Genomic DNA, 25,717 nt, shown 5'->3' on the forward strand with positions numbered 1-25,717 from the left:
TCCTTGAAGTTTTAGGACTTAATGTATCTTTCTAGGTCTAATCCAAAGCCTACTGGGGCTTTTCTCACTGATTGTTCAACAGAGAGTCTGTTTGTCTTTCATTTGCTCTGGGCAGGTCAGACCTGCCATTCCCTTTCTCAGTTTCCAATAACTGTAGATTGGATCTTAGAGGAAGGCACTGCTCAGATTTTCCATCTTTGTCCTGTACCTTTAATGTTTCAGGGAAAAGAAAAGGGCAAAAATGGTCTAAGAGTAAATGTATAAATAGAATAAACAGGATTCAAACAAGTCAAGAGAAACTGAGGATTCTCTTATAGTAAGAATATGTTAGCAGAATCTATTGCTCATTATTGCATTCAGGAAAACTAGAAGGAAAATTCCTCTAAATCTACTAATAAATTTAAATTCACTTTGACAATATCCACCCAAGGGTGTTAAGAAAGCTGGCTGACATCATTCCAAGGCTGCTTTCCATAATCTTTGAGAAGTCATGGAGTTTGCGGGACATCCCAGAGGACTGGAAGAAGGCTAATGTCACCCCCTTCTACAGGAAGGGCTTAAAGTAGGATCCAGGAAATTATAGGCCCATCAGTCTTACTTCAGTCCCTGGTAAAGTTGTGGAACAAATCCTCCTGGGGCCTATCACAAGTCAAATGAAGCATGTGATTGGGAAAAGCCAATGCGGATTCACTAGGGGCGAGTCATGCTTGACAAACTTCATTGCCTTATACAACAAAGTAACCTGCTTGGTTGATGTGCGGCAAATGGTGGATGCTGTCTACCTAGATTTCTCCAGTGCTTTTGGCACAGTTTCCTATAGCCTCCTCCTAACTGATGTGTTATGATCTAGACAAGTGGTCTGTGTGGTGAGTGGAGAACTGGCTAACAGGCCGCACCCAGAAGGTGGTGGTAAATGGATCCTTTTCAAACCAGAAACCTATCATGAATGGGCCCAATGATGTTTAAGATCTTCATAAGTGATCTGAATGATGGGATCAAGTGTACCCTGATAAAGTTTGCCAATGGCACCAAACTGCGTGGGGAAGTGGACACATCAGAAGGGAGGGCCACGCTGCAGCATGACCTGGATAAGCTGGAAGACTGGGCTAACAAGAACATGATGGAGTTCAGCAAAGATAATTATAAGGTCTTGCTTCAGAGAAAACATAATCCAGGAGTGCAGCACTGGCTGGGATCTACCTGTCTGGGGAGCAGCTCTGTGGAAAGGGACCGGGGGGTCCTGGTGGACAACAAACTCAATACCAGTGGACAGTGTGCTGCTGTGGCAAAGAAAACCAACAGAATGCTGGGCTGCATCAACAATGGCATCACCAGTGAAGAAGTTGTTATTCCACTCTATTCATTGCTTTTCAGGCCACACCTGTAATACTGTGTTCACTTTTGGTTTCTGTTATACAAAAAATATGTGGACAGGCTGCAGAGGGTCCGGAGAAAGGCCACAAAAATGATCAGAGGACTGGGAAGCTGCCATATGCGGAAAGGCTGAGAGAACTGGGCTTGTTCAGGCTTGAGAGAATAAGGCTTAGGGGAGATCTCATCACCATGTTCTGGTATTTAAAGGGTGGCTACAAAGAAGATAGAGACTTCCCTTTTACAAGAAGTCACTTGGAAAAGATGAGGGGTAATGGGTACAAGTTATAGGATGGATGGTGTTGCTAGAGGTTTCTAAACCTCTGTTGCATGCAACTCTAAGAACTGATTTTGGGAATGGGTGCTGGTCCTCATGAGCTCAGCATCCTTAGGGTATCATTCTGGACTTCTATGCCTTTTTCTGTTGCCTTACCTGGTAAAGATCACCAGAATTGGATACTGTTGCAGGTTCTCTTTAGGTGCCAAAGTTTTTAATGTGATTCTGATGCTTGTGTGATATATCTATCTTGTATACGTGTGTGTGTGTATATATATATATATATATATATATACACAAACACATATATAGTGTGTGTGATATATTTATATATATGTAGAACATCTGTTCTGTACAGGAGATAACTGTTGCTGTGCTCTTATTTCTTTAAGAGGTTGGTGTTCATATTTGCTTTGTTTCTGGAGAAATGCTGCTCATCATTTTTTCCAGTTACTGAAGCTAGAACAGGCTTGTGCCGGAAATGGTTTTGTATGTTTTGTCTAAAGATTCAAAAATTTCATCTTAGCTTGTTCTCCAGAAGGCGACAGTTCCACAGTTAGTAGTTATTTGTTCTGGCAGAAATATACTGAGAAGTTTCTGCCATTCTCCTGGATTTAGCAGTTGCGAGTGTTTTTTAAAAGTTGTTTGAATTGGTTGTGAAAATTAGTAGGAATAGTTCTGCTAGTATGGCTTTTTCAAAAACCTTTTGGTCAATGCATTACAATCTTTTCCTGAATTGAGCCTCTCAAATGTGCTTAACATTACTTTCCAATTAGATGGGTGATGTTCTACTGAACTCAGTGGCTTACTCTGATGTAAAATCTTTGTTGTGCTGGTATCCCACATGCATTGTAAATGCACACAGTAAAATCTTACTGACAAACCACTTACACTTCTGTACAGCTTTCAGGGTTTTTATGTGTTGTGCCAGAGAAAGATGTCACCTAATGTTGCAGAAACCTGTCCATGGGGTTGGAGGGAGGTCTGGCCTTATAGATCTGTCTTGTGCCTCCTGTTTCAGAGACAACCTTTAACAGATGTGTGACCTTTCACATTTTATTTTCCTTGTGGTTACTCAGCAATTCTCAGTGAAAGAATTCTACCTGAAGATCATTCCATGGCGCCTTTTCACCTTTAGAGTATGTCCTGGCACAAAGGTGAGCCTCTTTCCATGTAGCTGTCACTGCACCTCCACGTTATTAGCTTGTGGTCCTTGTGAATGACAGTCTGAATTTTGCTTTTGGAGAGACGGGTTGTCACTCACAGAGCAACATTTTGTTGCATAAACGTCAGACTTTGGAATTCCCTTTCAGTGACTAAATTCTGCTAATATTTATAAATAGGAGCCAGTTGTATCACTCCTTCCTGCATTTTGTCCAAATCCTAGGCAAAAATCTTTATTTCTTTTGCATTTCTCTTATTTATTTTCCTCATAACCTTGCTAAAATGCTGTAATTATGTCCACTGAAGCCCCTAGGCCAGGGTTTGAGGTTTGAAGCAGCCTCCTAACTGGAGTCTGGGTGCTTGAAATAGTGTTGCTGTTAACTGCATCTGTATGGGTGAGCAGAAAAAATCTTAGGGTGCAAGTGGTGTTGCTCTGTCTACTGAACATGCTGTGCCTTCTGCATGATGGGTTTACCCTTTCTTGCATCTTTTTGCTGCTAGTTTTCATACCTTGGTCCTGACCCTGTGCACAAATTACTGACACTGGTGGTGGATGATGGGATCCAGCCCCCTGTGGAACTCAGCTGCAAGGAGAGGAACATCTTGGCAGCCACTTTTATTCGCTCTCTGCATAAAAACATAGGTAAAGGGGTGGTGAGGTGGGTACAGTAGTCCAGGAGTTAGCACTTGAGCCTGCTAGTTCCCCTTAGGAGTGAAGGTTGTCAGCACTGAATAACCTCTGATGAGAACTCTGATTCCTGGAGCCTCACGTTCTGTTCCTGTTGGTGCTTCCAGTGAATGTATTTCATCAGGCCAGCTGTTCCTTTTCAGTTTGGCTTTTCTGTCACGCTTTTTGAAAGAGCACCTGCGAGTATCTGAATCTCAGCAAGACTAACTGCAGACTGCCTTTAGAGTGCTGGTTCCAAACTTTGCTGTAATAAACTCACACTTGGGCTGTAAAGCTAACCTCTGCAGTTAGCCCTGGGAAGTCTTCTAGATGTTTGAGGTGTTGACTGCTCAGCCCTGACTGAAACTGTTCCTGTTCACAGGAGGCTCAGAGACTTTCCAGGACAAAGTGAACTTCTTTCAGCGAGAGCTACGTCAGGTGCATATGAAAAGGCCTCATTCAAAGGTCACGTTGAAGGTCAGCCGTCACTGTCTGCTGGAGTCGGTGAGTGCACAGGTCACTTTGCATAGCCCCAATGCTTCCTCCATCCTTTTTCTTCTGCTCAGTGCCTAAGGAAATCCAAACTGCCATGTGCTAGGGCAGCTACTCTAAAAATGATTAGTCCTTCTGTTTCAAGGCAGGTGCCAGTAGACAGCTTGAGACAGGGGAAAAAAAAAAAATCTCAAGGTAGTTCCTCTGTGTTCACGTTTGGTATTGTGTGGGATGCTGTGTTCCTTCTCTACACCGAGTAAGATCAGATTGATTTCTTAAATAATTAGGAAACTTCAGCCCTGATAAATTTTTAAGGAACTTGTCACAGAGTAAATCAAGCCCTGAGACATGTCTAGGGCAAATGCATGCATAGCCTGTAAAAGCAGGAAACCTGCTGGTGCTATTCTGTCCCTACTTTACATTGGAACCTGAGGCCCGGAGAGAGGCTGTCTACCTGTGTCGGATTTGGGAGCAGAACCTGGAGCTCCTGAGTCTTTACTATTTTTCTGGTACAGAGCTGTTTGGTAAGAAAAGCTGTCAAGTCAGGTGTTTCTGAGCTGCATGCATGAAGCTCTGGCATCGGCAGGCTTCTAGTAGTGGTTCAGTGTGATGGTAAAATATTCTGGAGAGTCCTTGAGTTAAGTCTTCACCAAAGCTGACATGAGCCGATGTGTTTCTGAAATCGAACTTAAGAGTAATTCATATAACACAGTTTTTAACTGATGTTCTAAATACTGTGTATGAAGGGCAGGCAGTTATCCTGACTTATTCTTTCCACATGAGTCTCATAACAGTAATGTTATAGAGATGGAAAATAATGTTTCTGGGGAAAGCAGGAGTGGCTGGGGTTTCCCTTGATTTACACCCATGTGGTTTGGAATATTTTCTGCACGTGGGAGCTTGCAGTGTTTACAAGACTATGTTTGGGTTAATAGCTTGCTACAAAATGACTTGGTTTCTAAAGAATATTTCCATAACTATTTTTTCCTGCTGTTTTGGAGATTCCTGTAGTGTCATGAGGAATGACATAGCCTAGTAAGACACAGAGAATTAAGTGCCGTAATAATAATAAATATAAGCTTTAGTGTTCAAGGTCAACAGGCACAATGAATGTGACCAATGTGTTTAGCCAAGAGGTGTGACTAGTGTGATGCTCTAACGTATTTGAAAATAAGCTAAGCCAAAGCTATCTGTAAGACTGAGGACTGCTGTGTAGCTTTTTAAATGTCCTTTAATTGAAATCTAGAGTGAGGACACAGGAAGTTCTATGCACTTGAAATATTTTGTTACTTTTTTTGCATCGTGACTTGCTTTAAGTATGAACTCGGTGAACCCTTCAAGCTGTTTTCTAGTTATCTCTGAAACATTCCTTTCAAAAATCTAACTCGTGGGCTGAGAGTGCTGTACAGAAATTGCTCCTTCCCACAGGCATTTTAATACTTTAAACAATACTGTACTGCAGCCTAGAGAGGAATACATCTGTGCTGTGCTAAGACCTCACACTGTTTTTAAGATGAGCTGTATTTATGTGGGTAATGTGTCTCATAATAGAAAATGAGCAATTGGCTTCCGTGGTTTTGGAAAAATAAGAATTCGACCTGAGGCCTTCTTAATTTTCACTTTTATACTTCAGAGTACTAGACTGTTTCTTGTTATTTGTGTTGCTTAAATTGCCCATCCACATGTGTAGGATCGTATATTGGGTATGAGGTGCCAAGCAGTAATGGCTGCTGCTGTTTTGTTATTTTTTGGTTTGTTTTTTTTTTTCAGTCTTTTAAAGCAACACGAAATTTTTCTGTTTCTGACTGGAGCAAAAACTTTGAAGTGATTTTTCAGGATGAAGAAGGTGAGTTATCCTATGAATGTATTTGTGGAACAAGTGAAAGGAATGATGGTGGAGTAGTTTTAGTCTGAAATTCTGGTTTCTTGTAGTATGTCTGTCCTTTATGGCTTTCCAGCCCTTTCACTTACTCACAGATGTTAGTGAATTATCCTGCTGGTGCTATTCTACCCCTACTTTATGTAGGCCCAAATAAAAATTATTAGGACTAGGTCTGAGAGCAGAACCTAGAGTTCTGGAGTCCCCATCTACTGCTTTTTTGCTATAGAGCTGCTCACTTCACTACAATGAGCTCTCATTTTGGGTACTACTGAGCACCATTCATGAAATTCCTGAACTGATGACCCACAGCTGACCAAGGTTGTTTTATCTTGTAGCTCTGGACTGGGGAGGTCCACGCAGAGAGTGGTTTGAGCTCATCTGTAAGGCGTTATTTGATACCACCAGTCAACTCTTTACCCGCTTTACTGATAACAACCAGGCCTTGGTGAGTCTGCAGTTGCCATGCTGAATGCACAAAAATGTGTGCGTTGACATGCTGCTGGTTAAATAATGACGCTGCTAAATTCACTAAGTGATGTGCAACCTTTCCCATTCCTTAGTTTGCCTGCACAGTCACTTCCACTGCCTTTCTCAAGGCTTTGCTTAATGATCTTAACCCATTGATGTGTCAAACAACTGGTTGGATGAGCAGCAGAGAGTGGTCAGCCAGCAGGGAAGACTGGGAAAGAGGAGGTGGTGTCAGAGTTTATAGAGGCTATGCTTGGTCTGTATGTTTCAGATCCATTTCTGCTTTCATACTGCTTCTGGCCTGTGCGTGTGAAACATTTTGTATGCTTCCTAGGCAGTCTCAGGAGTTTTATTTCTATTGTTTAGCTTGAAGGTTATTACACAAAAGTTCCTGAGACAGCCTGAGAGATGCAGTGACTTGAACTGGTCTTGTACTTGCTATTTGTGCTTGTCTTGTGTGGTACTTGGATGTTTCATTTTGCTTGCTCTTTGCAGGTACATCCAAATCCAGGGCGTCCCACATATTTGCGACTCAAACTGTATGAATTTGCAGGCCGACTAGTAGGAAAGTGTCTTTATGAATCATCTCTGGGAGGTGCTTACAAACAACTGGTTCGGGCTCGCTTCACCCGATCCTTCCTGGCTCAGATCATAGGACTTCGTATGCATTACAAGGTAAAGCTTCCCAGCCTTGTCTGGAGCCTGGATTGGTCCGGTGAGAGGTTGAACGTTGGTATAGTAGAAGCAGATCCAGAGTCCTGGTTAACAATGTATGTGTTTTTTGTCTCTCCATGTCCCTGACACCTTTTTGTTTCACACAGTATTTTGAAACGGATGACCCAGAATTCTATAAATCCAAAGTTTGTTTCATACTGAACAATGATGTGAGTGAGATGGATCTGGTCTTTGCTGAAGAGAAGTATAGCAAAACAGGACAGCTGGAGAAGGTGAGGGAGGCGGCTCCTGAAGGTGGGACAGCTTAACCACTTCTGCCTGTAGCAGAGGAGGCTGAGAACTCTTTGTGCCCCAGAAAACTGAGCTTACTCTGGGCACTAGCTCCTTGCTTGGGCTTATTTTAGTTGGGAGTTCAGGTTTGGGGAGTGCTGTTGGTCACACGTCAAGTGTTCTTCTGTTTTCAGGTGGTGGAACTGATGACAGGAGGGGCTCAAGTACCAGTGACCAATGAAAACAAGATCTTGTATCTAAATCTGCTTGCCCAGTACAGGCTGGCCAGTCAGGTTAGAGAGGAGGTGGATCACTTCCTGAAAGGTACCGTGCTGTCTGCTCCCCTCCTTTCTGCCTTTATGTCCCAGGGGATGACAGCACTTGCTGTTCTTCTTTCCTCTTCTCTTCCAGGTCTTAATGAGTTAGTTCCTGAGAACCTCCTGGCTATTTTTGATGAGAATGAGCTTGAGGTAATTGCTGCCTCCCTAAACATCTCTACCCATACTTCCCCTCCTCTCTGACAAATGAAGTGTTTTCTGGGTCTGGAATAGAGCCAAGACATTTCTTTCCTAAGCATTTTAAACATTTGTAATCTGCATGGTAGCTGTTGCCTTGTTTCCTGGGCTCCTTACTTTCTGACTGCAGTCTCTTGCCTTTCAGTTGCTTATGTGCGGTACTGGAGATATCAGTGTCTGTGACTTCAAGGCACATGCTGTAGTGGTAGGAGGATCTTGGCACTTCCGTGAGAAGGTAAGTGAAAGGGTTTCTTCCTCCTTCTTGCTGAAACGAGTTATCCCACCTACAGCAGAAGACAACTTAAAACTAAGAACAGATTTCTTGGGTGGAAATTAGGCTTCCAGGACAAACTGGAAGATTTGAGATTCAGAAGTAGGACTTATATGCATTATGGAATAACATTTCACATTAGAGAGATCCTTCAGCCAGGCTGACTAGAGATGATGCTTAATCAGTTAGCAGCAGGTAAAAATCAGCAGCAGTGGTCTTTTTAAGAAAATCCATCAAAACACTAATTAAGAACAGTTCAGCAGGGACTCGAGGAATTTGTGGTAATTTTTACTACTGAAGATGTTCATGGTGGTACACTTAACTGTAAGGGATGCTTGAAGATCTTGTTTGCAGCCCACATGGAGTGTTTAGAATTCAGTGCTGGGGTAAAGACTACTGATGTAGTAGCCTAGATTTGTACCCTGTAATAGTTCCCATTCCTCCATTCCTTACCCAGTGGGAAGGGTATGGGAATGGTAGCAGCTTCATTTAGAAAAATAATAGAAGCTGCCAAAACACCGAAGATGAAAAGAGATTAGAATACAAGCTTCTGACTGTAAACACTGGGATGGTTCCACCTTCCTGGAAAAGTACCAGAGGATGTGGAAAAGCAAAAGATGAGTATAGTACAAGAAGCACGTAAGCTTCTGCGTTGTAAACCTACCTCATTGCCTATGCAGGTATTTGTGAAAGTAAAATCTCTGTGAGGAAAGCAGAAGCCTTTCTGCTTCAAGGGAAGGAACTGGTGGGAGGCAATAGCATGGGACATCTCTTAACTGATAAAAAACAATGTAATACTTGCCTCTACGTGTCACCCTGGTAAAACAAAAAAATTCTGACTATTACTGGAGTACTTGTTGGAAGGACAATTGACTGATCTTCTTGCAACTTGTTTATATGTTTATTTGATTTCCTTGGCTGACCTGGCTTTACCTTTCCTGCTTCCTAACAGGTCATGAGGTGGTTTTGGACTGTGGTCTCCAGTTTCACGCAGGAAGAGCTGGCCAGACTCTTGCAGTTCACAACTGGTTCCTCCCAGCTGCCCCCGGGAGGGTTTGCTGCACTCTGTCCATCTTTCCAGATCATTGCGGCTCCAACTCACAGTACTTTGCCAACAGCCCACACTTGGCAAGTATTCTGGGGTGGAAGGACTTTCTGCATTGTGCTTTTGGGAATGACACTGGCTGGTTGTGGTGGGCAAGTGGTGTATAACGTGATGTCTGTGACGCTGGTGTCAACCCATCTAAAAGCAGCTGATGGGGATGGTCCCCTCTCGGATCTAGTCTGAATGGATTTTTTCTTTTGTTTTACAGTTTTAACCAGCTGTGCCTCCCTACTTATGACTCCTATGAAGAAGTGCACAAAATGCTGCAGCTAGCTATCAGCGAGGGCTGTGAGGGCTTTGGCATGCTGTGATTTTCCCCTTTCCTGGAGACCACTTAGCCTCCTGGCTCTTCGTGGCAAGACCCAGGTTCAGTCCTCTGCTTGTTCTCCTTCCCTTCACGTGGGCAATGGAGGCAGAGCAAAGACTCCATGTGAAGGAATTCGTCATCCAGAAGATGTCACGTGGCCTTTCCGTATCCCAAATATGTCATCAAGAGCTCATCTTTTCCTTTCCTTCATGCTCCTTTTGGTTCAGTGTGAAACAGCAAAAAGACTGGTGCATTTATCAAGGAAATACTGCACTTGATTTGCCTGCACCCTGTACACCCTTCCTTCTGTGAGAAGATAAAGTTCATAAGCAGAAGTTCCAGCGAGGTGCAGGAGATCTGCTGAGCTGCCTTTATTATAGCTCTCTGGGAGGAAGAGGGAAGACCAGCATGGAGCCCTCTGGAAACCTGGCTCACGGGAAGCCTTAGTAACTTTCCATGTCTTGGCTTGACTTCCCCAGTGATGGTCTCTGATAGTTCATCTAACTCTGTCACTCATCAAGAGTATAAGGCTGTCTATTCTTTAAGCACCTGACCCAGAAGGGTCTTTTCCACCTTGCTCTGGATGCTGCTGTCTCCTGTGCCACAGAGAAAAATGGGCAGTGTCCACTGGGGGGAGTAACCCAAAGGGAAAAACCATCTCATGGGCGCCCAAGTGCTGGCCCTGACAGTGATCCTGTTCTACCTCCACCAGGGTCCAGCAGCAGAAGCGTCCTTCTGCAGTGGTGGCTGGTTATGAGCCTCTGCAAATGAACTGGAAGAGGAGTTTCTCCTCCATTGAATGTTTCTGACAGTGGATGTTGCACAGGAAGCTGTCTCATGCCCATGCCTTTTCCTTTCCTCAGGAGAGAGTATGGGCTGAGTGTGATCCCTCAATGCTGAGCACCAATGCCTGTCCCGTGTTCACCTTCAGGGAATGTGTGTCATGTAGTAACAGTGACAGGTCAGTAAGCAGCTACAGTGTGCGCTGGACTTGTGTTTGTTGTTGAGTTGATGGTACTGCGCAAAACTTGCTTTCTTCGCCCCGTCATCCCACAGGCTCTTGGCTTCTACCTCTATCATGCAGCAGCCAGAGACTTGCTTTCTCTACTGCATTTCAGGCAGAGTTTCCAGAGGGGTGCTGGAACCTGGAGAACAGCTGGCTTTCTGTCCTCTTGATCTTCCTACCTTCCTTCTTCAGCTCTCCTTTCCTCCTGTTCCATTCCATGCTGCTGGCTTTCCAGCACAAAATGCTAACTAGAACTTAACTCACGTGATCACTCAGCAGCCTGCACGCACCGTTGTCAGGCTTGTGGGGAGATGAGTAAGCAGACCAGCATGAGAAGTGCTGGCTTATGATTGGGGCGTGTTCTTGCTGGCAGTCCATTCAGCCCTTCCCAGGGCAATAAAGGGAATCTGGGAATCTTGATGACTTCTTCAGTGAAGCAAAATTCCAAATCTTTTAAGTTCTCAACAGTCCATTAGACAGTTCAGGTCAGGAGTCAAAGGCATGCAGGAGTCAAAATGTGAGAAACCTACATTGCTACTACCTGCAATGTAAGTTTTCATTGGGTTATGGAGTTGCTGGATTTCTTCTGGAATGGAGTTTCAGACTGGCATCCCTGAGCTAATTTTAGAGCATTGTGTTAGATAGAAAGTCGCATAATAATATATTGCCCTTTTCTGCTGTCCTCAAAATTATCCAGGCAGACTTCTGCACAGTATGGATGTTTTAAGATAACTGTGTGTGCTTTTTCCAGTATAGCTTAGTTGAATTGAATGGGAATTTGGCGGAAACATTCTACATCTAGAAAATGTTTTTAAGGCAGCATCTTAGTCATTCTTGGGCTGAGTGTGTTACTTCTGTACAGAAAAAAACAAGTCATTTTGGTGCCAAAAAGCAGCCAGCTGAGCACTGAGACTACTCAGGGGGATTTCTTTGCCTTGTGAATTCATTCCCTTGCTGGAACTGAGGTGCTGGGAGGCTGCCAGTTTGAGAGCTGCCACTGTTGCACTCTGACAGATCACTTTAAGTGTGGCCATTCTCCCTTTTTTAGTGCAGGCTCCATTCTGCGAGGTCATGACCTACTTCGGGTGGAGAGTATGGTACCATTTTATTTACATTGCAGATGGCTTCCGTGGTCAGTAGAGTTGCAGCTCCTGTGTTCTCCATGCCACCACTTCGCTGCTTTCTCGAGGGCCCAAGAGGAGGTGGTGGTGCTCGGCTTAACTTGTATTTGCTGAGCGGTGTAACTTGGTGCTGTTCCCACGTTGCAGCCTTGTCTTGCAGTCTTACCTGGTGAGGATGTTTCCAGCCTTGTAGTTATGGGCCAACTCTGCCAGTGACATCTTCCTCAGGAATCTATTCCCTTTTTCGCCTGAGCTGGACTTTTTTATTATGAGGCGGAAGTAGCTGGACATTGGGCAGTCTTCCTCTGCTGGAAAGCGCTCCAAAATGCCTCTCACAGCATTGTAGCCAGCACCCCATGTGTCCCAGCAGCTGTGCAGATGCCAAGGACTTTCTTCTTTTACACAAGTCAGAACTGTGATGGGTGCTCTTAATCAACTAAACATGTCCCCATTGTTTCTACAGGCCCCTGGCTGGTCCCATGTTCCTGAGATCCATCACAATGTTTCTAAACTTGTCTCTAGCTTTACACCCTTTCCCAGAGCAGTCACTTTTTGTGCTGCCCTTAACACTGGCAATGGGGATGTGCTTTGGTCACCCATCCTATATATTACTTCTGGCAGAGGCTCATTACTTTTCGTTTTACCCTCTATTTATTCTCACTTTATAGAGAACCTTCTGTAGAAATCTTTGGGATCCTGGTATCATCTTGGATGGGTTCTGTGTTTCCTGAAGCTGCTTTGAGGTGCGGAGGGTCTGACCTCAGTCTGCACCTGCGGGCAACGTTGCATGTTTTTTAGAAACTAGGAGCTGTGGTCAAATCCTAGTTCCCTCTGGTGGATTTCTGGCAGAGTTCAGCCAAAATTTGGAAGCCTGTGGTTGTAGTAGCTGATTTTGTAAATAGTTTGTATAATAAATAAAATATTTTAAAAATGCTACCTTCACAGCTTAGTGTTCTTTTGGGGCTGTACAGAGGGAATCAAACTGGTTAGTGCTGTCTATGGGCAAGGGGTCTCTCCAGGTTTTCAGGTGTCTCACTGAGGTCTGCTGCAGGAGGGAGAGGATGATTCTCCACCTGCAGCCTTCCAGGATGCCTGACTGAACCCAGGGCCTGGGAGCTGCTGGGAAGAGGCAGGACTCTAGACTGGGGCTTATAGGCTACTGCAGTAGGTTGGAAAATGGGATGAAGCAGCTGGTAATGCCAGAAAATATTTTAAGGACTCTTTTATTTAAACTAACAATGCAGTTGGTGCCGTTACTTTTTCATCTCACTGTGTTATTACTTGATGCTCTGAGTTGCAGGTATTTGCACTGCTTGTGCTTCACTGTACTGTCAAGAGGGTCAGATCAAACCAGGAGAGGAGGCAGCATTTCAGTCCTTTGCACCGTTTTAAGTTGTACAAAATACTTTCAGATTGCAGAGTGGAAACAGTCTACCTGCAAGTGTCTGCTAACAAACAACAGAGTAATTAGTTTGTTGACAGCTTGTTGCCTTCAGGGACAATATTCAATTTCTGTGATGCTCTGAGCTGTTCCCAGCTCTGACAAAAACCGTTAAATTTATTACTAGTTTTCCTTGGATTTGTTTTTTTTAGCTTAAGGATTAAAATAATAACTTTAAAACTTGAGAAGATTCTGCAACATGATTCTGTGTCCATTAGCATTGCTGCCCATAGAACAATGAAAACACTGTTTCCTGGGCTGTACAAAGATTTAGTCCATCTTCAGGCAGCATAGCATGGGCTGGCTGCCTGTGTTCCACTGTATAACTAGACAGATGTTCTCCCGTATGAAACCACTGTTAAGCCTTGATTCTGGCTTTCAAGCCATGAGCACTAGCTAAATAAGAGTGAGCAGTGCGTTGACTCTTGGCGATTGTTCTGTAGCATTGTGCTGGGTCATGGTATTATTTAGAAGCTCCTGGTGGGAACAAAGTTGTCTTACACTGGACTCAGGGAAAACAGAGGCTGGATAAAGCAGTGGTGAGTGTTATGAAGAATCCAAAAACTGAAATCACAGAAGCTGTGAGTCTAGAGCTGCTGGAGTCAGGGTCAAGGGCACTAAAAGGTGGTTGACTTTGCCTGCAAACCTGGCATGAGCAAAATGGTATACAACAAATCTCATGGACATGTCTACGCGTCACAACCAGTATTAGTAATACGGCCTATTAGGAAGGGGGCCAAATTGAGGCTGAAGTTTTTAGAAACTCTGGGTGTGAAGGAGAGCACTCAGCATGCTGTGTTACTTTAGCATGAAGTAGGTTCTTAAGTTTCTGCCTCTCTTTGCAGGATGCATGATGTCCTCTGGTTGCCTGTGTTGTCCATCCTGATCACCAGTTTTTTTGGATGTCTTGGAGAGGGAGTGGTGACAGTGACTTGTTGTGGACTCCACAGCCTCCATTTATCCTGGCACCTGGCATGGACTTGGGGCTGGGAAAGAAATTGTGCCCATGCACATGGTGCTGGAATCCTACATGTCCCAGCTTGTGTCTCCAGCAGTACCAAGGAATTGCATGATTTCTTAGGATACTTGATTCCATACAGGGCCACTTGACCTGGGATACGTCAAGTTGTGCTGCTTGGGAAATTGGAGTTTTGGTCAGTTGAACCAGGTTGTAACTCCTGGTTGCCACAGTGAATTACTGTGTTTTATATGGTTTTGACTGTTCTGCTACCATCTTCTGTCCAGCTAACCTGGCACATGACAGCAGAGGGAGTTTTTACATGTGATGATGGGAACTATAAAAGGAAAAAACTTACAGGAAACAGCAAAGTCCACCAGAACCTCAGCTTGCCTTGGCACCAGCTGTGCAGTGCAGGATTGGAGATTTTTAGTGTCTTCCTCTTAAACCCTTTCCTTGATTTTGTTTGTTTGGTTTTTGTTTGTTTTTCTGTGTGTGTTGTGTTTCGTTGGTTGGTTGGATTTTTCTTGTTGTTGTTGTTTTGTTTTTAATTGAATGCTTGAGAAACTCTAATCTCTGCTCTTCGGAGCATGAAACTTGATTGTAGGAGGGAGGTGTTACTGCATGAATGTGTTCATTTTTAGACCTAATTTGCTATAACTTTTTTTTTGTAGTAAAACAAAACAGCTGTAGCTGAAGTTCACCCAAAATTCCTGATCAGTCTTTTCCAGCTACCCTTCTGCAGGGATGGCATGCTGCAAAGTATGTTGAGGCATGGGCAATTGCACGTGGTGTTGGAAGCGGGGAGTGAGGCCAAGAGCCAAACATCTCGGCCTTGGTATAAAGCTGCAATGAATACAGATGAAGGAAGCAGAGCTCTTGCACCATATGAGGGATGGAGAAACTGGAATTGGCCTAAGGCTGCTCCAGAGCTTTCTCTGAGGCATGTGAAGGCTAGAGTGATTTGGGGTGATTTTGCAGGGGAGTGACTTTGCAGTGGCCAAAACCAAACTCTTCTCTCCCTCTCGAGGCAATTCTCTGATAAGTTGTGAGAAGTATCTTGGCCTGTACCCACCCCTTAATTTGGGGATTTGTGCTAACATAATTCTGAAGGCCTGTAAACCCATGCAATTTTATGCATAATCTTGGAGATCTCATCTCTTACAGAAGGAACAGCTGCTTGCAGCTTTCTTGTGCTTCAGTAACTGAAGTGTGAGGTTACCTTGAGATGAGATAGTGCTGCTTATTGCAGTGGGTGAAGAAACACAAGGAAATAAAAATGAAACCAGCTCCAAGGGGTTCAGATTTGTCTGGGTAAGTGGTTTGCTGTGTAGAGGCTAGCTCAGATTTGCAGAGATCTTTATTGCTGGTGTGGGACAGACTCAGACTCCTACTTAAGGAAAACTGGCAGCCCTTCTCCTGGTCTGTGCCCAGAGCAGTCGGCAGCAGTACACAGCCTTCCCTCTGCTGGGCTCCTTTATGTTGGAAACAACAGGCAACACACTGGTAGCAATTGTAGTCATTGTTGAAACGAAAAATTATAGTATAAAAATGTCACCTTGCTATCTTCTGTAAGACACTGGACTGTTGTTTTGTGCTGCGTGTCCTCACCCATTGAGAGCATCTCACTGACTGCTGTCACTTATGCTGACCAGTGTTGTCTTGTCTCCTTCTGCTTGCTCTCTTCCTGTTCATCTTCTGTCCTTTCTTACCGTCTCATTCCCCATCCCACAGAGCATACAGTCTCTCTGTGTCTGGATGTTGTGTAGCTTCTTGCACAATGGGTCCCTGTTTCAAGATGGGGGCTCCTAGTGCCACACAGTATCGCTATTAAAAATCAAGGGCCTAGTTGTGGGTAGCCCGGAGGCTGTCACATTGGAGGGCTGAACAGATGCTGGCTGTTCTGGTAATGAATCTTCTCCCCTTTAGAAGACTTTCATGATATCTGCCCTGGTGTCTGGGGCTGCCATGCTCCCTGACTCGGCTCCATGCTCGGAAGCCGTGCTGCCCAGCCGCCTGCTGAGCAGAGCCATGCTGGCCGGGCTTGGGGTGCTGGGGGATGTGGGGCTTAGGGGTGCTCAAGGTGCCTCGGTGCAGGGACCGGTAGCAACGTGGCAGCCCTGTGCTGTCAACAGAAGGTGGCTGTGGCTGGTTGGCCACCAGAGGGGGACCGATAGTCAACTTGAGCTGGTCAGGTTTGAGAGTGGCCAGCTTCAGCTCTGTTGAAACCCCGCAGTTTGAGTTACTGTTGTCTGGGGGTTTTGTTGTTGTTGTTCAATAGATCTCTTAATCTAGCAAATGAGTTGTCTGGCAGATTCTCTTGCTGTGCTTCTAATCACCAAACGGAAGCATATGAGAAGTGAAGGAGCGTCCAGGGAGCATCCCCTGGTCCTGCACAAGTCCCTGCTGCACCACTCCCCCTTGTCCTTTTGTTTTCCAACAGGCAATACATTTAAAATGCATGAAAGGAAGCTGGATTTTCATATGTATTATTAACCTGCAGCACTGTCTCTCAGGAGACTCAGGACAAATCGCTTAGTTAGAATAATGTGCATAACATGAACAAACAACAGCAATAACACTAACCAGATTAGATGTGTTCCCTCAGGCTTTGAGACACAGATTAGTCATCAGTTTGCAAGGGGAGAAAGAGTTTTAATGCATGGACCAGAATGCAGAATTGAGCTGTTGCATGGAGAGCTGATGTTCTCTTTTTAGGGCTCATTATAACTAAATGGATTTTTTTATTATTAACTGCAGGCACCACTAGACTTTCCGGGGAACCTGGGGCTATGGAGGTTGTCATGAGCTTGGATGAGCTGCAGTAGGTGACTGGAGCAGTGCAGCAGCTCCAGGGGCAGGAGAGAAAAAGGAGCCTGCTACCATCCTCAGGGGGCAACTGTCCTGCAGTGGCTCCTGCACAGGCGGTGCCTGCCTTGGACACTGCCTCAGGCTGGTTTTGAGTGGAGGTGGCTTGGCACAGCTGACCTCTCACTTTGCAGTTAGCGGTGTCAGTAGCCTGTGGGAAGTGGCTTTAGAAGGCGCTCTGGGAATATCTTTCCGAGAGTTGGCTCTGCTGTGCCTCAGCCCCTCTGGTTCCTAGTCCTGAGCAGGGCTGAGCTGCAATTTAAGTGGGAAGTGGCAGGGTTTCAGAGAAGCCACATACCAAACACATTAGTGAGGTGAAATGCACTTGGTACTGCTGAGCCAGCTCAGGCCTGAGGCTCTGACCTTGAGCGATCTGCTCCCCAGCAGTGTAGGGAGCAGAGGGGGAGGCACCAGGTCCAACAGCAGGGAGCAAGGTGGTAAAGAGTCATGGGACTGGTGGTGTTGGACCCAAGAGGCATCTTTAGATTCTAGTGCAGACATGCTCATGGATCAGAAAGCATCTCTGGCTGCATTTCTCAGTAGGATCCCTGCTCCTCAAGCACTTGGTTCAGCACTGCAGGTTTAGGATTGTGTGAAGAGGTAGCCTGTGGAGACTGATAGAGGACCAGAGTCTGATATGAGGTTGTGGTGTTGAATTAGAAGTTTACAGAAGGCTGAAGGGTGCTGAGGAAACACAGATCCTCCTGATCCCTTTGTCCTGTCGAGCAAGGTCAAAGCGACAGCCAGCAGGGATTGAAAGGCAACAAGCACGTGGCTAACCAAAGCTGTCTGCTCCACAGATGGACCGAGGAAAGCACCCTCCTAAGGGTGGATAAAAGTGTGACATGGATATGGATAATGAAAACATCCATGGTTAAATAATATTTAAACCAAACAAACCTTCCTGCTTTGGGGACAAAACCTGCCTGTGACAGACAGGAGTTAGAAAGGAGTTTTCTTTCTGCTTCTCTTGAAGCCACGCGCTGTCCTGTAGAGGATCCTGGCCTTGAGGAGTGTTTGGCAGCTGGTGGCCCTAGGCAGGAAAGCAGAATCTGCTTTAATCCTGTCATAGGTGTCATGCTAATTAGGGTTGAGCCGATTTAATACTTGAAAAAGGAACAGGCAGATCCTTCACAGAACTGGGTGTTAACGGCTTTCCAGAAGCCCTCTCCCACCTCGGGGAGGGCCGCCTTCAGTGTCCTGCTGTGCCTGTCAAAGGGGCTGCACAGAGAAGGGCCTCTCCCTCATGCCCTGTGGTCCCAGGGCAGCATCTACCATGTTCCTAGTAGGCCTATCAATGGAAAGACCTGCCAAATATGGTGAGAAGCCTTTGACATATTTCCAAAACATCTAGGTGTCTGCTGTTAGCCAAATTTCAGTAGTGGTGTTCTGTTCCCTGGATAGTTTATTTCCTTTATACTCCTTTCTGAGCTGTTGGGTGGATGTGAGGTGATGACAAAGCTGTGTTGGAGTGCTGGGTCAGGGAGCCCCACACTTGTGTTCTTACATGACCCAGAGCTGGCAGACTGACAGCAGGGAGAGTGTGCACTGCTCTGCGAGGCCAGCATCTGCCCCGTATGCTTCTTGAGCCTTTAAACCCCGGTTATAGACACAAGAGCACCTTTCTTCCTCCATGGCCCCAGCCTAGCACAGGTTTGATTTAGGAGGGTTGTCTCCTGAAGCCCATCCTTAGTGAGCACCGTGAAGAGGTGGATGCAGCTGTGGTTTCTTCTCTGCCTCCTTACCTTCAGCCCTTTCCCTGCATCTCTTCCCCTGCCTTGTTTTCTTCCACTGTTGCTCATTCTTTGCTCTGTTTGCCAATGTGGCAGCGGAGAAGACAAAGTGCTCTGATGCATTCTGTCTTGGCCTTCTCCAGAAACCTGCACAGGGAGATCTCCCTCCCCAGTTTTCTCTGGCTGCCTTTTGCCTTTCTAATCAGTCATGGTAATTTACCCTGGCACTGTTTGGCAGGGGCTGTACCTTGGCATCATGAGCAGCCAGGGTCAGCTGTCAGCCTCTGAGCCATGAGCCTAATGCAACAGAACAGATGTAGGTATTTTTTTCCAAGTTTTCCCTGGGCAGCAGGATTAAAGTCTCTGTTCTCAGCTGGGGTCCCCGGTGTAGTCACTTTCCTCTGTGTTACACAACACCCTATTAAGAAGAACAGCACAAACATGTTCATTTGGATCCCTTCCCCCAGCCCTAGAAGGCCAAGGAACAAAGGCAAGGAAGGTTTCCAAAGACTGAGGAGCTGCCTGTTTGGTCCAGGAACGCCAAGATAATCCTGCCCTGGCATCCTCCTGTGAAAGGCCCTGCCGCCCTCCATCCTTGTAGTGCCAGGGGTAGAAGGGAACATGGGTAAAAGATCAATGGGGTCAGGTTCTTAAATCCATCTGGCTTTGTGCAAACCTGAATGGATACCAATGAGGGGAGAAACTACTGTGGCAGCATCACCACCGGGCCTGATGCCTGTGCCTGGCCTGCTGATCCAGAGCCTTCTGAGCATGTGTGGGTGCATGAGCAAATGTGCAAACAACAGGGAGTGATGAGAAACCCTCAGGGGTGTCTTGGTGCTAGCAAAGGAGACAAGGTTATGGTGTCATCCGTGGTCTTCTTGCTTGAGTTCAAAGATGTCATGCTCTGAGAAGACTCTGGTGTTTTCTGATGGCTGCAATGGTACTGAGGGAGCTTGCTGGAAGCAGGGAGGCTGTGTGTTCTCCTCAGCCCCTCTGAAGTGGTTGGCTGCAGAGAAGGGACCGTGGGCATCCTTGGCAGGCAGGAGAGAGCTTCATCAGCAGACCAAAGGGAGCAGTTGAGTCCATGTGAGCACACGTGAGGATCTGCTGCCTCTGTTCACCTGTTACTTGCCTTAGTGACAAAAGACCATAAATGATCAAGGGAGTTAATTAGGTCCACAGCAGGCCAGGTTTGGAGGCCTGGAGGGCTGAGAAGTCTGGAGCGGGTTCAAAGGCACAGGGGGAGAAGGCGGCCCTGGAGCTCTGTGTATCAAACAAAAGTGCTGCTGGTTCTCCCTCTCTGGAAGCACTGTGAAAATCTGTCTCTGACCAGAAGGACAGTCCCCAGGAGGGGGAGGGACCAGCTCCTGGCAGCATCTGTTTGTTCAGGCCTCTGCTGAAGGACTTAAACAGCTTATTAATTCACTTCTTTGTCCAGCTGCAGCCCCCTGTCCTTGCGAGCGAGCCTCCAGGGCAGTGTGTGCAGCTGTGAGCCGGTGCCTGTGGCCCTGGGACTCTCCGTGCGCTGCATCCCAGTAAGCCCTCTGCAGGGCTGGGGAGCCAGGGGGCATGTTGCAGCTGTCTGGCCCATCTCTAGTAAAATGCTCACAGCAGGTCCTTTCCATCTGCTTTGGCCCAAGAGTGACCCTTGCAAACCTCCTCTCCCCTGCAGTCGTCTCAGCAGATGGTAGGGAGACAGATGTAAAGAGGGAAATCTCTGCAGCTGTAGCGATAGAAAGGTCTGACCCCATGGTACCTCTCGCTGTAGCACCCACAGATACTGGGTTTTTTCAGTGCCCCTGAGCCTTGGCCTCCATTTCCCTTCCACCACTCCTTGAAGCACCTCCTGCTCCCTTTTCTGGACCTTGGTGGCAGCTCTGGATGGCTTCCAGCTGGAAGAAAGCCTGCTCTAGCTCTGCAAGCAGAATAGGTAGTGGCACTCATGTTACAAGGGGAGCTCACAGCACGGCAAAAGCTGAGGAACCGTGATGTGTTGATGGGGTCTTGGAGCCTATGGGTTTGGTTGGAGGGATGTTCAGTTGTGGTGAATCACTGCAAACCACTTTGTGCACCTGCTGTCTTGACTCCACTCCCCCTTGCACCCTGGATGCATAAAGTCTGCTTTGGGAGGGGGTGTGGTGGGTCCTTTCTTACCTGTAATTTTACCAGACTGCAGGAAATCAAGGAAGTGGAAGGGTATGCTTGGTCCATGCTGGAGGACATTTCAGCTCAGCAAGAGTGTTTGAGGCAGCTGAGTGGTGTATCACCCGCCAGTCTGCACCAGCTGCTCTGGAGTCAGGATTCAAACCATGACCAGACTTGGTCCCTGTTCCATACTTTTCCTTCACCTCATTTGTTAGCGGCTTCGGATGCAAATTCTGTGGTTGGTATGTGGAAGCCTGGCTGGCGTGAAGGGCTCCTGTCCAGCTGCCCTTGCTTGATCCTCCTCCCCGGCGGGCCTGGCTGGATACGAGTGCTGCAACGGCCTCAGAGGGAGAGTGTGGGGTATCCAGGTTATAGTGTTCAGTGCTCTTGTCCTTCCTCTCCAGGTGACAATATTTGTTGACTTGGACAGAGGACAGGCCCTTCCCATAACACAAGCAAGACAGATGTGTCCAAGTACAACACAAAGGTGCAAGGTTTGCCTCGCAGAGGCAGTTCACCCCTCCTTGCATTAGGTATGATACAGATGGCTCATCAGAGATGACCCTTCCCCCTGCAAAACAGCTTGTGCAGGCAGTGTGGACAAAGAGCATGAAAGAGCCTGAAAAGGAATAGCAGGATGGTGGAGAGAGGCTTCTAAATATCGCCAGGCCTGCAAATGCAAAGATGTCTAGGGGCCATGTAGAGGGGCTCCACTGTAATGTTTGGTACCATGCCCAGGCTGAAGCTCTAGCACCATTTAGTAGGCTGGACCAACCTTGGCCTCAGTCTTGTTTGGCTTGATGGAAGTAGTTGTCATCGTGTCCTGAGTACAGTATCATTGTCACTCTTTAATTCCTCCAATGAGGTGTTGCAAACAGATATACATGTGTTGTAGCCATTCTTTGGATTTAGATTTGCCTTCGGGGACAGGCAGTGATAAGTGTTAAGAGCTGTTTAAATCCCCTGCTGTTGTGTTCCTGAACTGGTTTCTAGCAGGAGCAGAAGAGGCTGGGGAAGAAGCCGCTTCTCCCGCCAGAAGCATCCCCTGGGCTGGGGAGGGACCCCGAGCTGGAGATGCAGCTGGGGTTAATGACTAGGCTAAGGTTATTGGTAGTGTTACCCGACAACTGCTAATTAGTTTTGCCCTGCCTCTGGGATTTCCCCTGGCAGCTGCCGAGGCAGGTCCCTGGTGGAAAGAGGCTGCTGTGATTAATGACGAGCGATGGATGAGAGGGAAAGGGATAGGAGGAGAAAGCTGCCAAGGCTTTAACTCCGGTGTGCTCAGAGGTTCAGCCTGGTTTGGATCTGCTGGTGGGAGGTGAAGGGTCCTTGGCTGGCCAGGGTGTTAACAAGCCAGAGGTGAGCATGGGTGATCAGGACGGCTGTGGCTGTGTTGCATAAATCAGGCTTAAGGTGCCAGAAAAAGCCTCCAGGGAGGTGAAATGTCTAAGTGTCACCAGCTCTGCAGAGATAATGAGAACCAGAAAAGCACCAGGAGGTAAAATGGTACAGATCCGTGAATACAGGCTTGCAGGCCCGGGATCCTCGTGGGTCTGTGGGGGTGGTGGCTGTGGGGGAGTCTGGTGTTTATGGAGGGGCTGTAGGGTTAATCCTCCTCAATCTCAGAGGCAATCAACTCTGAAAGAATAAAGTCTTCCTGCCAAATGATGTCTTCTGCCCTCCCCCACCACACTTTTTCATTTGCCTTGAATGGAAAGAAAGAAATGGAGGGAAACAACAAGGGCTGGATCCGCTATCGCTGTGTTTGCATGGTCAGTGTGAGGGGGACACCCCACTTTTGCTCTGGGCTGAACTTATTGAACATGGCCCTGTAGCTTGGGGGTTGAGGGAGTTTCTTGGAGACTGTAGCCAAGAGGTGCAACCAAAAGCATTGTGCAGGTCCACGGGTATCACATCTCCAAGAGTGGCACTTCCAGCTCCTCTGGCAGTGACCAAACCCATTGCAGCAAAGGTGGCTGATGACCACCTTTGGCAGAGGTCAGATCAGTGTGAATGACACTGAAGCAGGCTGCCCAGGGAGGCTGTGGAGCCTCCATCCTTGGACAGGGTCAAAAACTCAACCAGACATGGCCCTAACCATTTTGGTCTAAGCAGGGGGCCAGATAGAACCATCTCCAGAGGTTTCATCCCACCTCAACCAGTCTGTGATTGTGTGAGAGAGTACCAGGAGATGCACTCCTCTGCCAAGATGACCTGCTTGCTTGGCCATGGCCAGATGAAGTGAGGACCGTAGAAGCCTGTTTCTTCCTCACCTCCACTGCAAAAAGAGTGATGGGGCCCTTCCTTGCTCCCTTGCCCACACTGCTCCTTGCAGGGTTGTGGCTGAGCACTGCAGAGTAGGACCACTCCTGGGTACAGCAGAGTGGTGCTGGAAGCCGTCTGAGCTGCTGCCCCCAGGTTCTACAGTGGTGAAGCTGGCTTGATTCCACTCTTCCCTAAAGGAGGCAGGGCTGTAAAGCAAAATGGAAATTAAACACCACCTGCCACTTGGCCATCTTTGACATTAGGCCTGAACTGGTGAGGGCAAGAACAGGGTTATTTCACAAAATAGCAATGAAATATCTGATGGGAGGGTTTGTTTTCCTAGCTGCCTCTTTGCTGGTGCCCTGAAGGCTTGTGGTGAAGGGCAGATGTTCTCTCTCCATGTACCTGTGCCCCAGGTGTGCTCCTTCCTCTGCCTGCAAAGGCTCCATTCCCAGCCTCAGGAGAAGCTCTGTGTCAGCTGTGAGATCTCAGCCTGTATTAAGTGGCAAAGGCAAACCATTAGCTTTGGGAAGAGCACACTTGACCTTTGCCTCTGTGGAGTTGTGCTCTCCCTTGGGAGGAAGTGTTGGCTCAGGCGCTGAACAAAGCACTGGCTGTCATGAGCAAGACCTGCCTTCCTTGGGGTGGGAGGGCCTGGCAGGGGGGGCAGATTTATGCTCTGGGAGGGAGGAAGGGTCAGCAGACCTGGTGACCTGGAAGCTTAGTGGCGAGCAGCTCAGTTTACTGAGAAATGCAAAGCTATGTTGCTTCCTCTGTCTGTGAAAATATACCGTTTGGGATGGTCTGGGCAGATGAGCCCGCTGGTACATCCAGATGCAAGAGGGGAATTTGTTTGGTAAGGTTCTAATGATGTTTTGAATCCCCTTTCCTTATTTTCCAACCTGTTCTTCTCTGTCATGTCTTTCAGTGCCTCTCATCCTGAATTGCCACTAGTGTCTTTGTAAGTTCTCTAGGTCCTGTGGAAGAAGCATCCAGTAGTAGACTTGGCCCTAGCATGGACTTCAGACAAGGTTATATGCACTTAGTGGTAGGTGCAGCTAAATGTGCTTGTTTTCCCTAAGCAGTGGTATATGTGCAGTTCTCACATTAATTCAGCCATTTTCTCCTACAGTATGCCTTTTGTTCTATGTAACGTGCCTCGTTCTATTGCTGGAGGGCCCAGCAAGGACGTGGGAAAACAGAGAGTGGGTGTGTGGGATGGTCTCTCTTCTACTTTGTACCTGAGGGTTGCAGTTAGATGTTTCATCTGAGCTTACAGAAGCAGCTTGCGACAGAGCCAGGACTGAACTTGGGTCCCAGCATCAGCACTGTGGGGCAGTGCCCTGGCCCTGTTGTCATGGGCTTTGTTTAGAAGTTATTAGGTCTCTCTATGCTGGTGCTCTTCCACATGTTCACCTAAGTCAAGTCAGGCTGCTTTTGTTTCCAGGATTTTTCGGGAACTCTGCAGCCTCAAGCTTTTGAAACAGATATGGAAGGATCAAGAAATTGGCCGAGTGCAAAGAGCTCTAGAAATCCATTTGCATCCCCAAAGCTGCAGGTATGGTGTCTGAAGGTTTGGTGTTATGCCTGACCTTCACACCATCATCCCTACTCCAGCCTCCTCTGTTGAAGTGCTCTGAACTTGAACTAGTGCCTCTAAAGAGGTAGTTCAATATTATTGAGAGCATGTGGGTTATGAGATTCACTCAGGTGGAGCTGATGAAAGAATTCAAGTCTTCCCAAGCCTCCAAAGGGCTGTGAAATAGGTATAAATACATTTATAGCCTACTGCACTGCAGAGAAGTGAAGAGACTGATCCAGCTTGAAAGAAGTGTGTCCTTTTGTGCCACCTTTGCCAGTTGCTGTAGATATTTGTACAGTGCTCAGCCACTGGTGTAGCAGAGTGGTGTCTCGTTCAGGGCTGATGAGAGCCAGGCATGGCAGTCAGGACTGCAGGATATGAATGTGGCCTTCACCTGCAGGTTGGCTGGCAAAATGGAAGGACATGAGAGGAGACCTTGCCAGATGCCAGCCAGTCTATTGCAGGGTGAGAATGAAGGAAGGAGCAGTTTTGGAGAGCACATCTCTAGCTAGCATTGCCTTGCTTCACTATCAGGAGAAGGAATGTTGATCAGGTGCTGCGAACTTAGACCTAGGCCATCTGAAGATTTTCTGGGAAGCAACCACCACCATGTTACCAAAGCTTTCCTGTGCGCTGTGGGCAGAGCTAGCTCCTGCTCCATCAGCTTTACACGTCTTCTGCCTCTTTTTGCCTCTGTGTCACTCAGACCCTGAAGCATGAGCCGTGTTTCTGTTGGTGAGGAATGGCTGGGAAGAGACCAAAATCAGAGTACGTTACAGAACGCTTGTGTGGGAGGTCTGTTGTTAGCACGGGTGTGAGAGTTGCACATCTGAGAAACTAATATGATGAGAGGGGCTGTGCAGATGAAACAACTCAGGGCAGTGGGCCATGTTCCTCCTTTAGATCTCCTTGGTGCTGACAAATCCATTAGTGGCAGCTTGATGCTGCTGCTGATCAGGACTTTGCTGAGAGCAAAAGCCCTGGAGGCTGTTGGCGGCTGAGCTTTGCATGAGACCAAGCCGACGCAGTCGGTTCTTGCCCCTCCCCAGCACATATGGTGCAGATTCACAACCAGTTTTCTGAGCAGGCAGTGTTTCTGGGAGCTTGGTGCAGCTGCGTCAGCAGGTTCTG

At 47.0% G+C, this 25,717-nt stretch overlaps 1 protein-coding gene across 6 annotated transcripts in view; it reads left to right on the forward strand.

The window, feature by feature from the left end:
* The window catches only part of AREL1 (apoptosis resistant E3 ubiquitin protein ligase 1), a 40,998-nt gene that overhangs the window by 11,337 nt on the left and 3,944 nt on the right, over positions 1–25,717 (forward strand). For 4 of the 6 annotated variants that reach the window (XR_013922213.1, XR_013922214.1, XR_013922216.1 and 1 more), the window contains 12 exons: positions 2,728–2,805; positions 3,314–3,455; positions 3,862–3,983; positions 5,742–5,817; positions 6,189–6,298; positions 6,817–6,996; positions 7,143–7,268; positions 7,461–7,590; positions 7,678–7,736; positions 7,927–8,016; positions 9,005–9,180; positions 9,366–10,425. Coding sequence is in view for 1 of the 6 variants with exons in the window: in XM_080345904.1 (XP_080202030.1) it covers positions 2,728–2,805; positions 3,314–3,455; positions 3,862–3,983; positions 5,742–5,817; positions 6,189–6,298; positions 6,817–6,996; positions 7,143–7,268; positions 7,461–7,590; positions 7,678–7,736; positions 7,927–8,016; positions 9,005–9,180; positions 9,366–9,468 (1,392 nt within the window). In the remaining 5 variants the exon portion in view is untranslated. Of the gene's footprint in view, positions 1–2,727; positions 2,806–3,313; positions 3,456–3,861; positions 3,984–5,741; positions 5,818–6,188; positions 6,299–6,816; positions 6,997–7,142; positions 7,269–7,460; positions 7,591–7,677; positions 7,737–7,926; positions 8,017–9,004; positions 9,181–9,365; positions 12,473–25,717 lie in introns of those variants that run through there. The other 2 variants (XR_013922215.1, XM_080345904.1) reach the window with 2 other exon arrangements.

The sequence above is a fragment of the Nesoenas mayeri genome (assembly GCF_963082525.1).
Source record: "Nesoenas mayeri genome assembly, chromosome: 5".
In the NCBI taxonomy this organism is placed as follows: Eukaryota; Metazoa; Chordata; class Aves; order Columbiformes; family Columbidae; genus Nesoenas; species Nesoenas mayeri.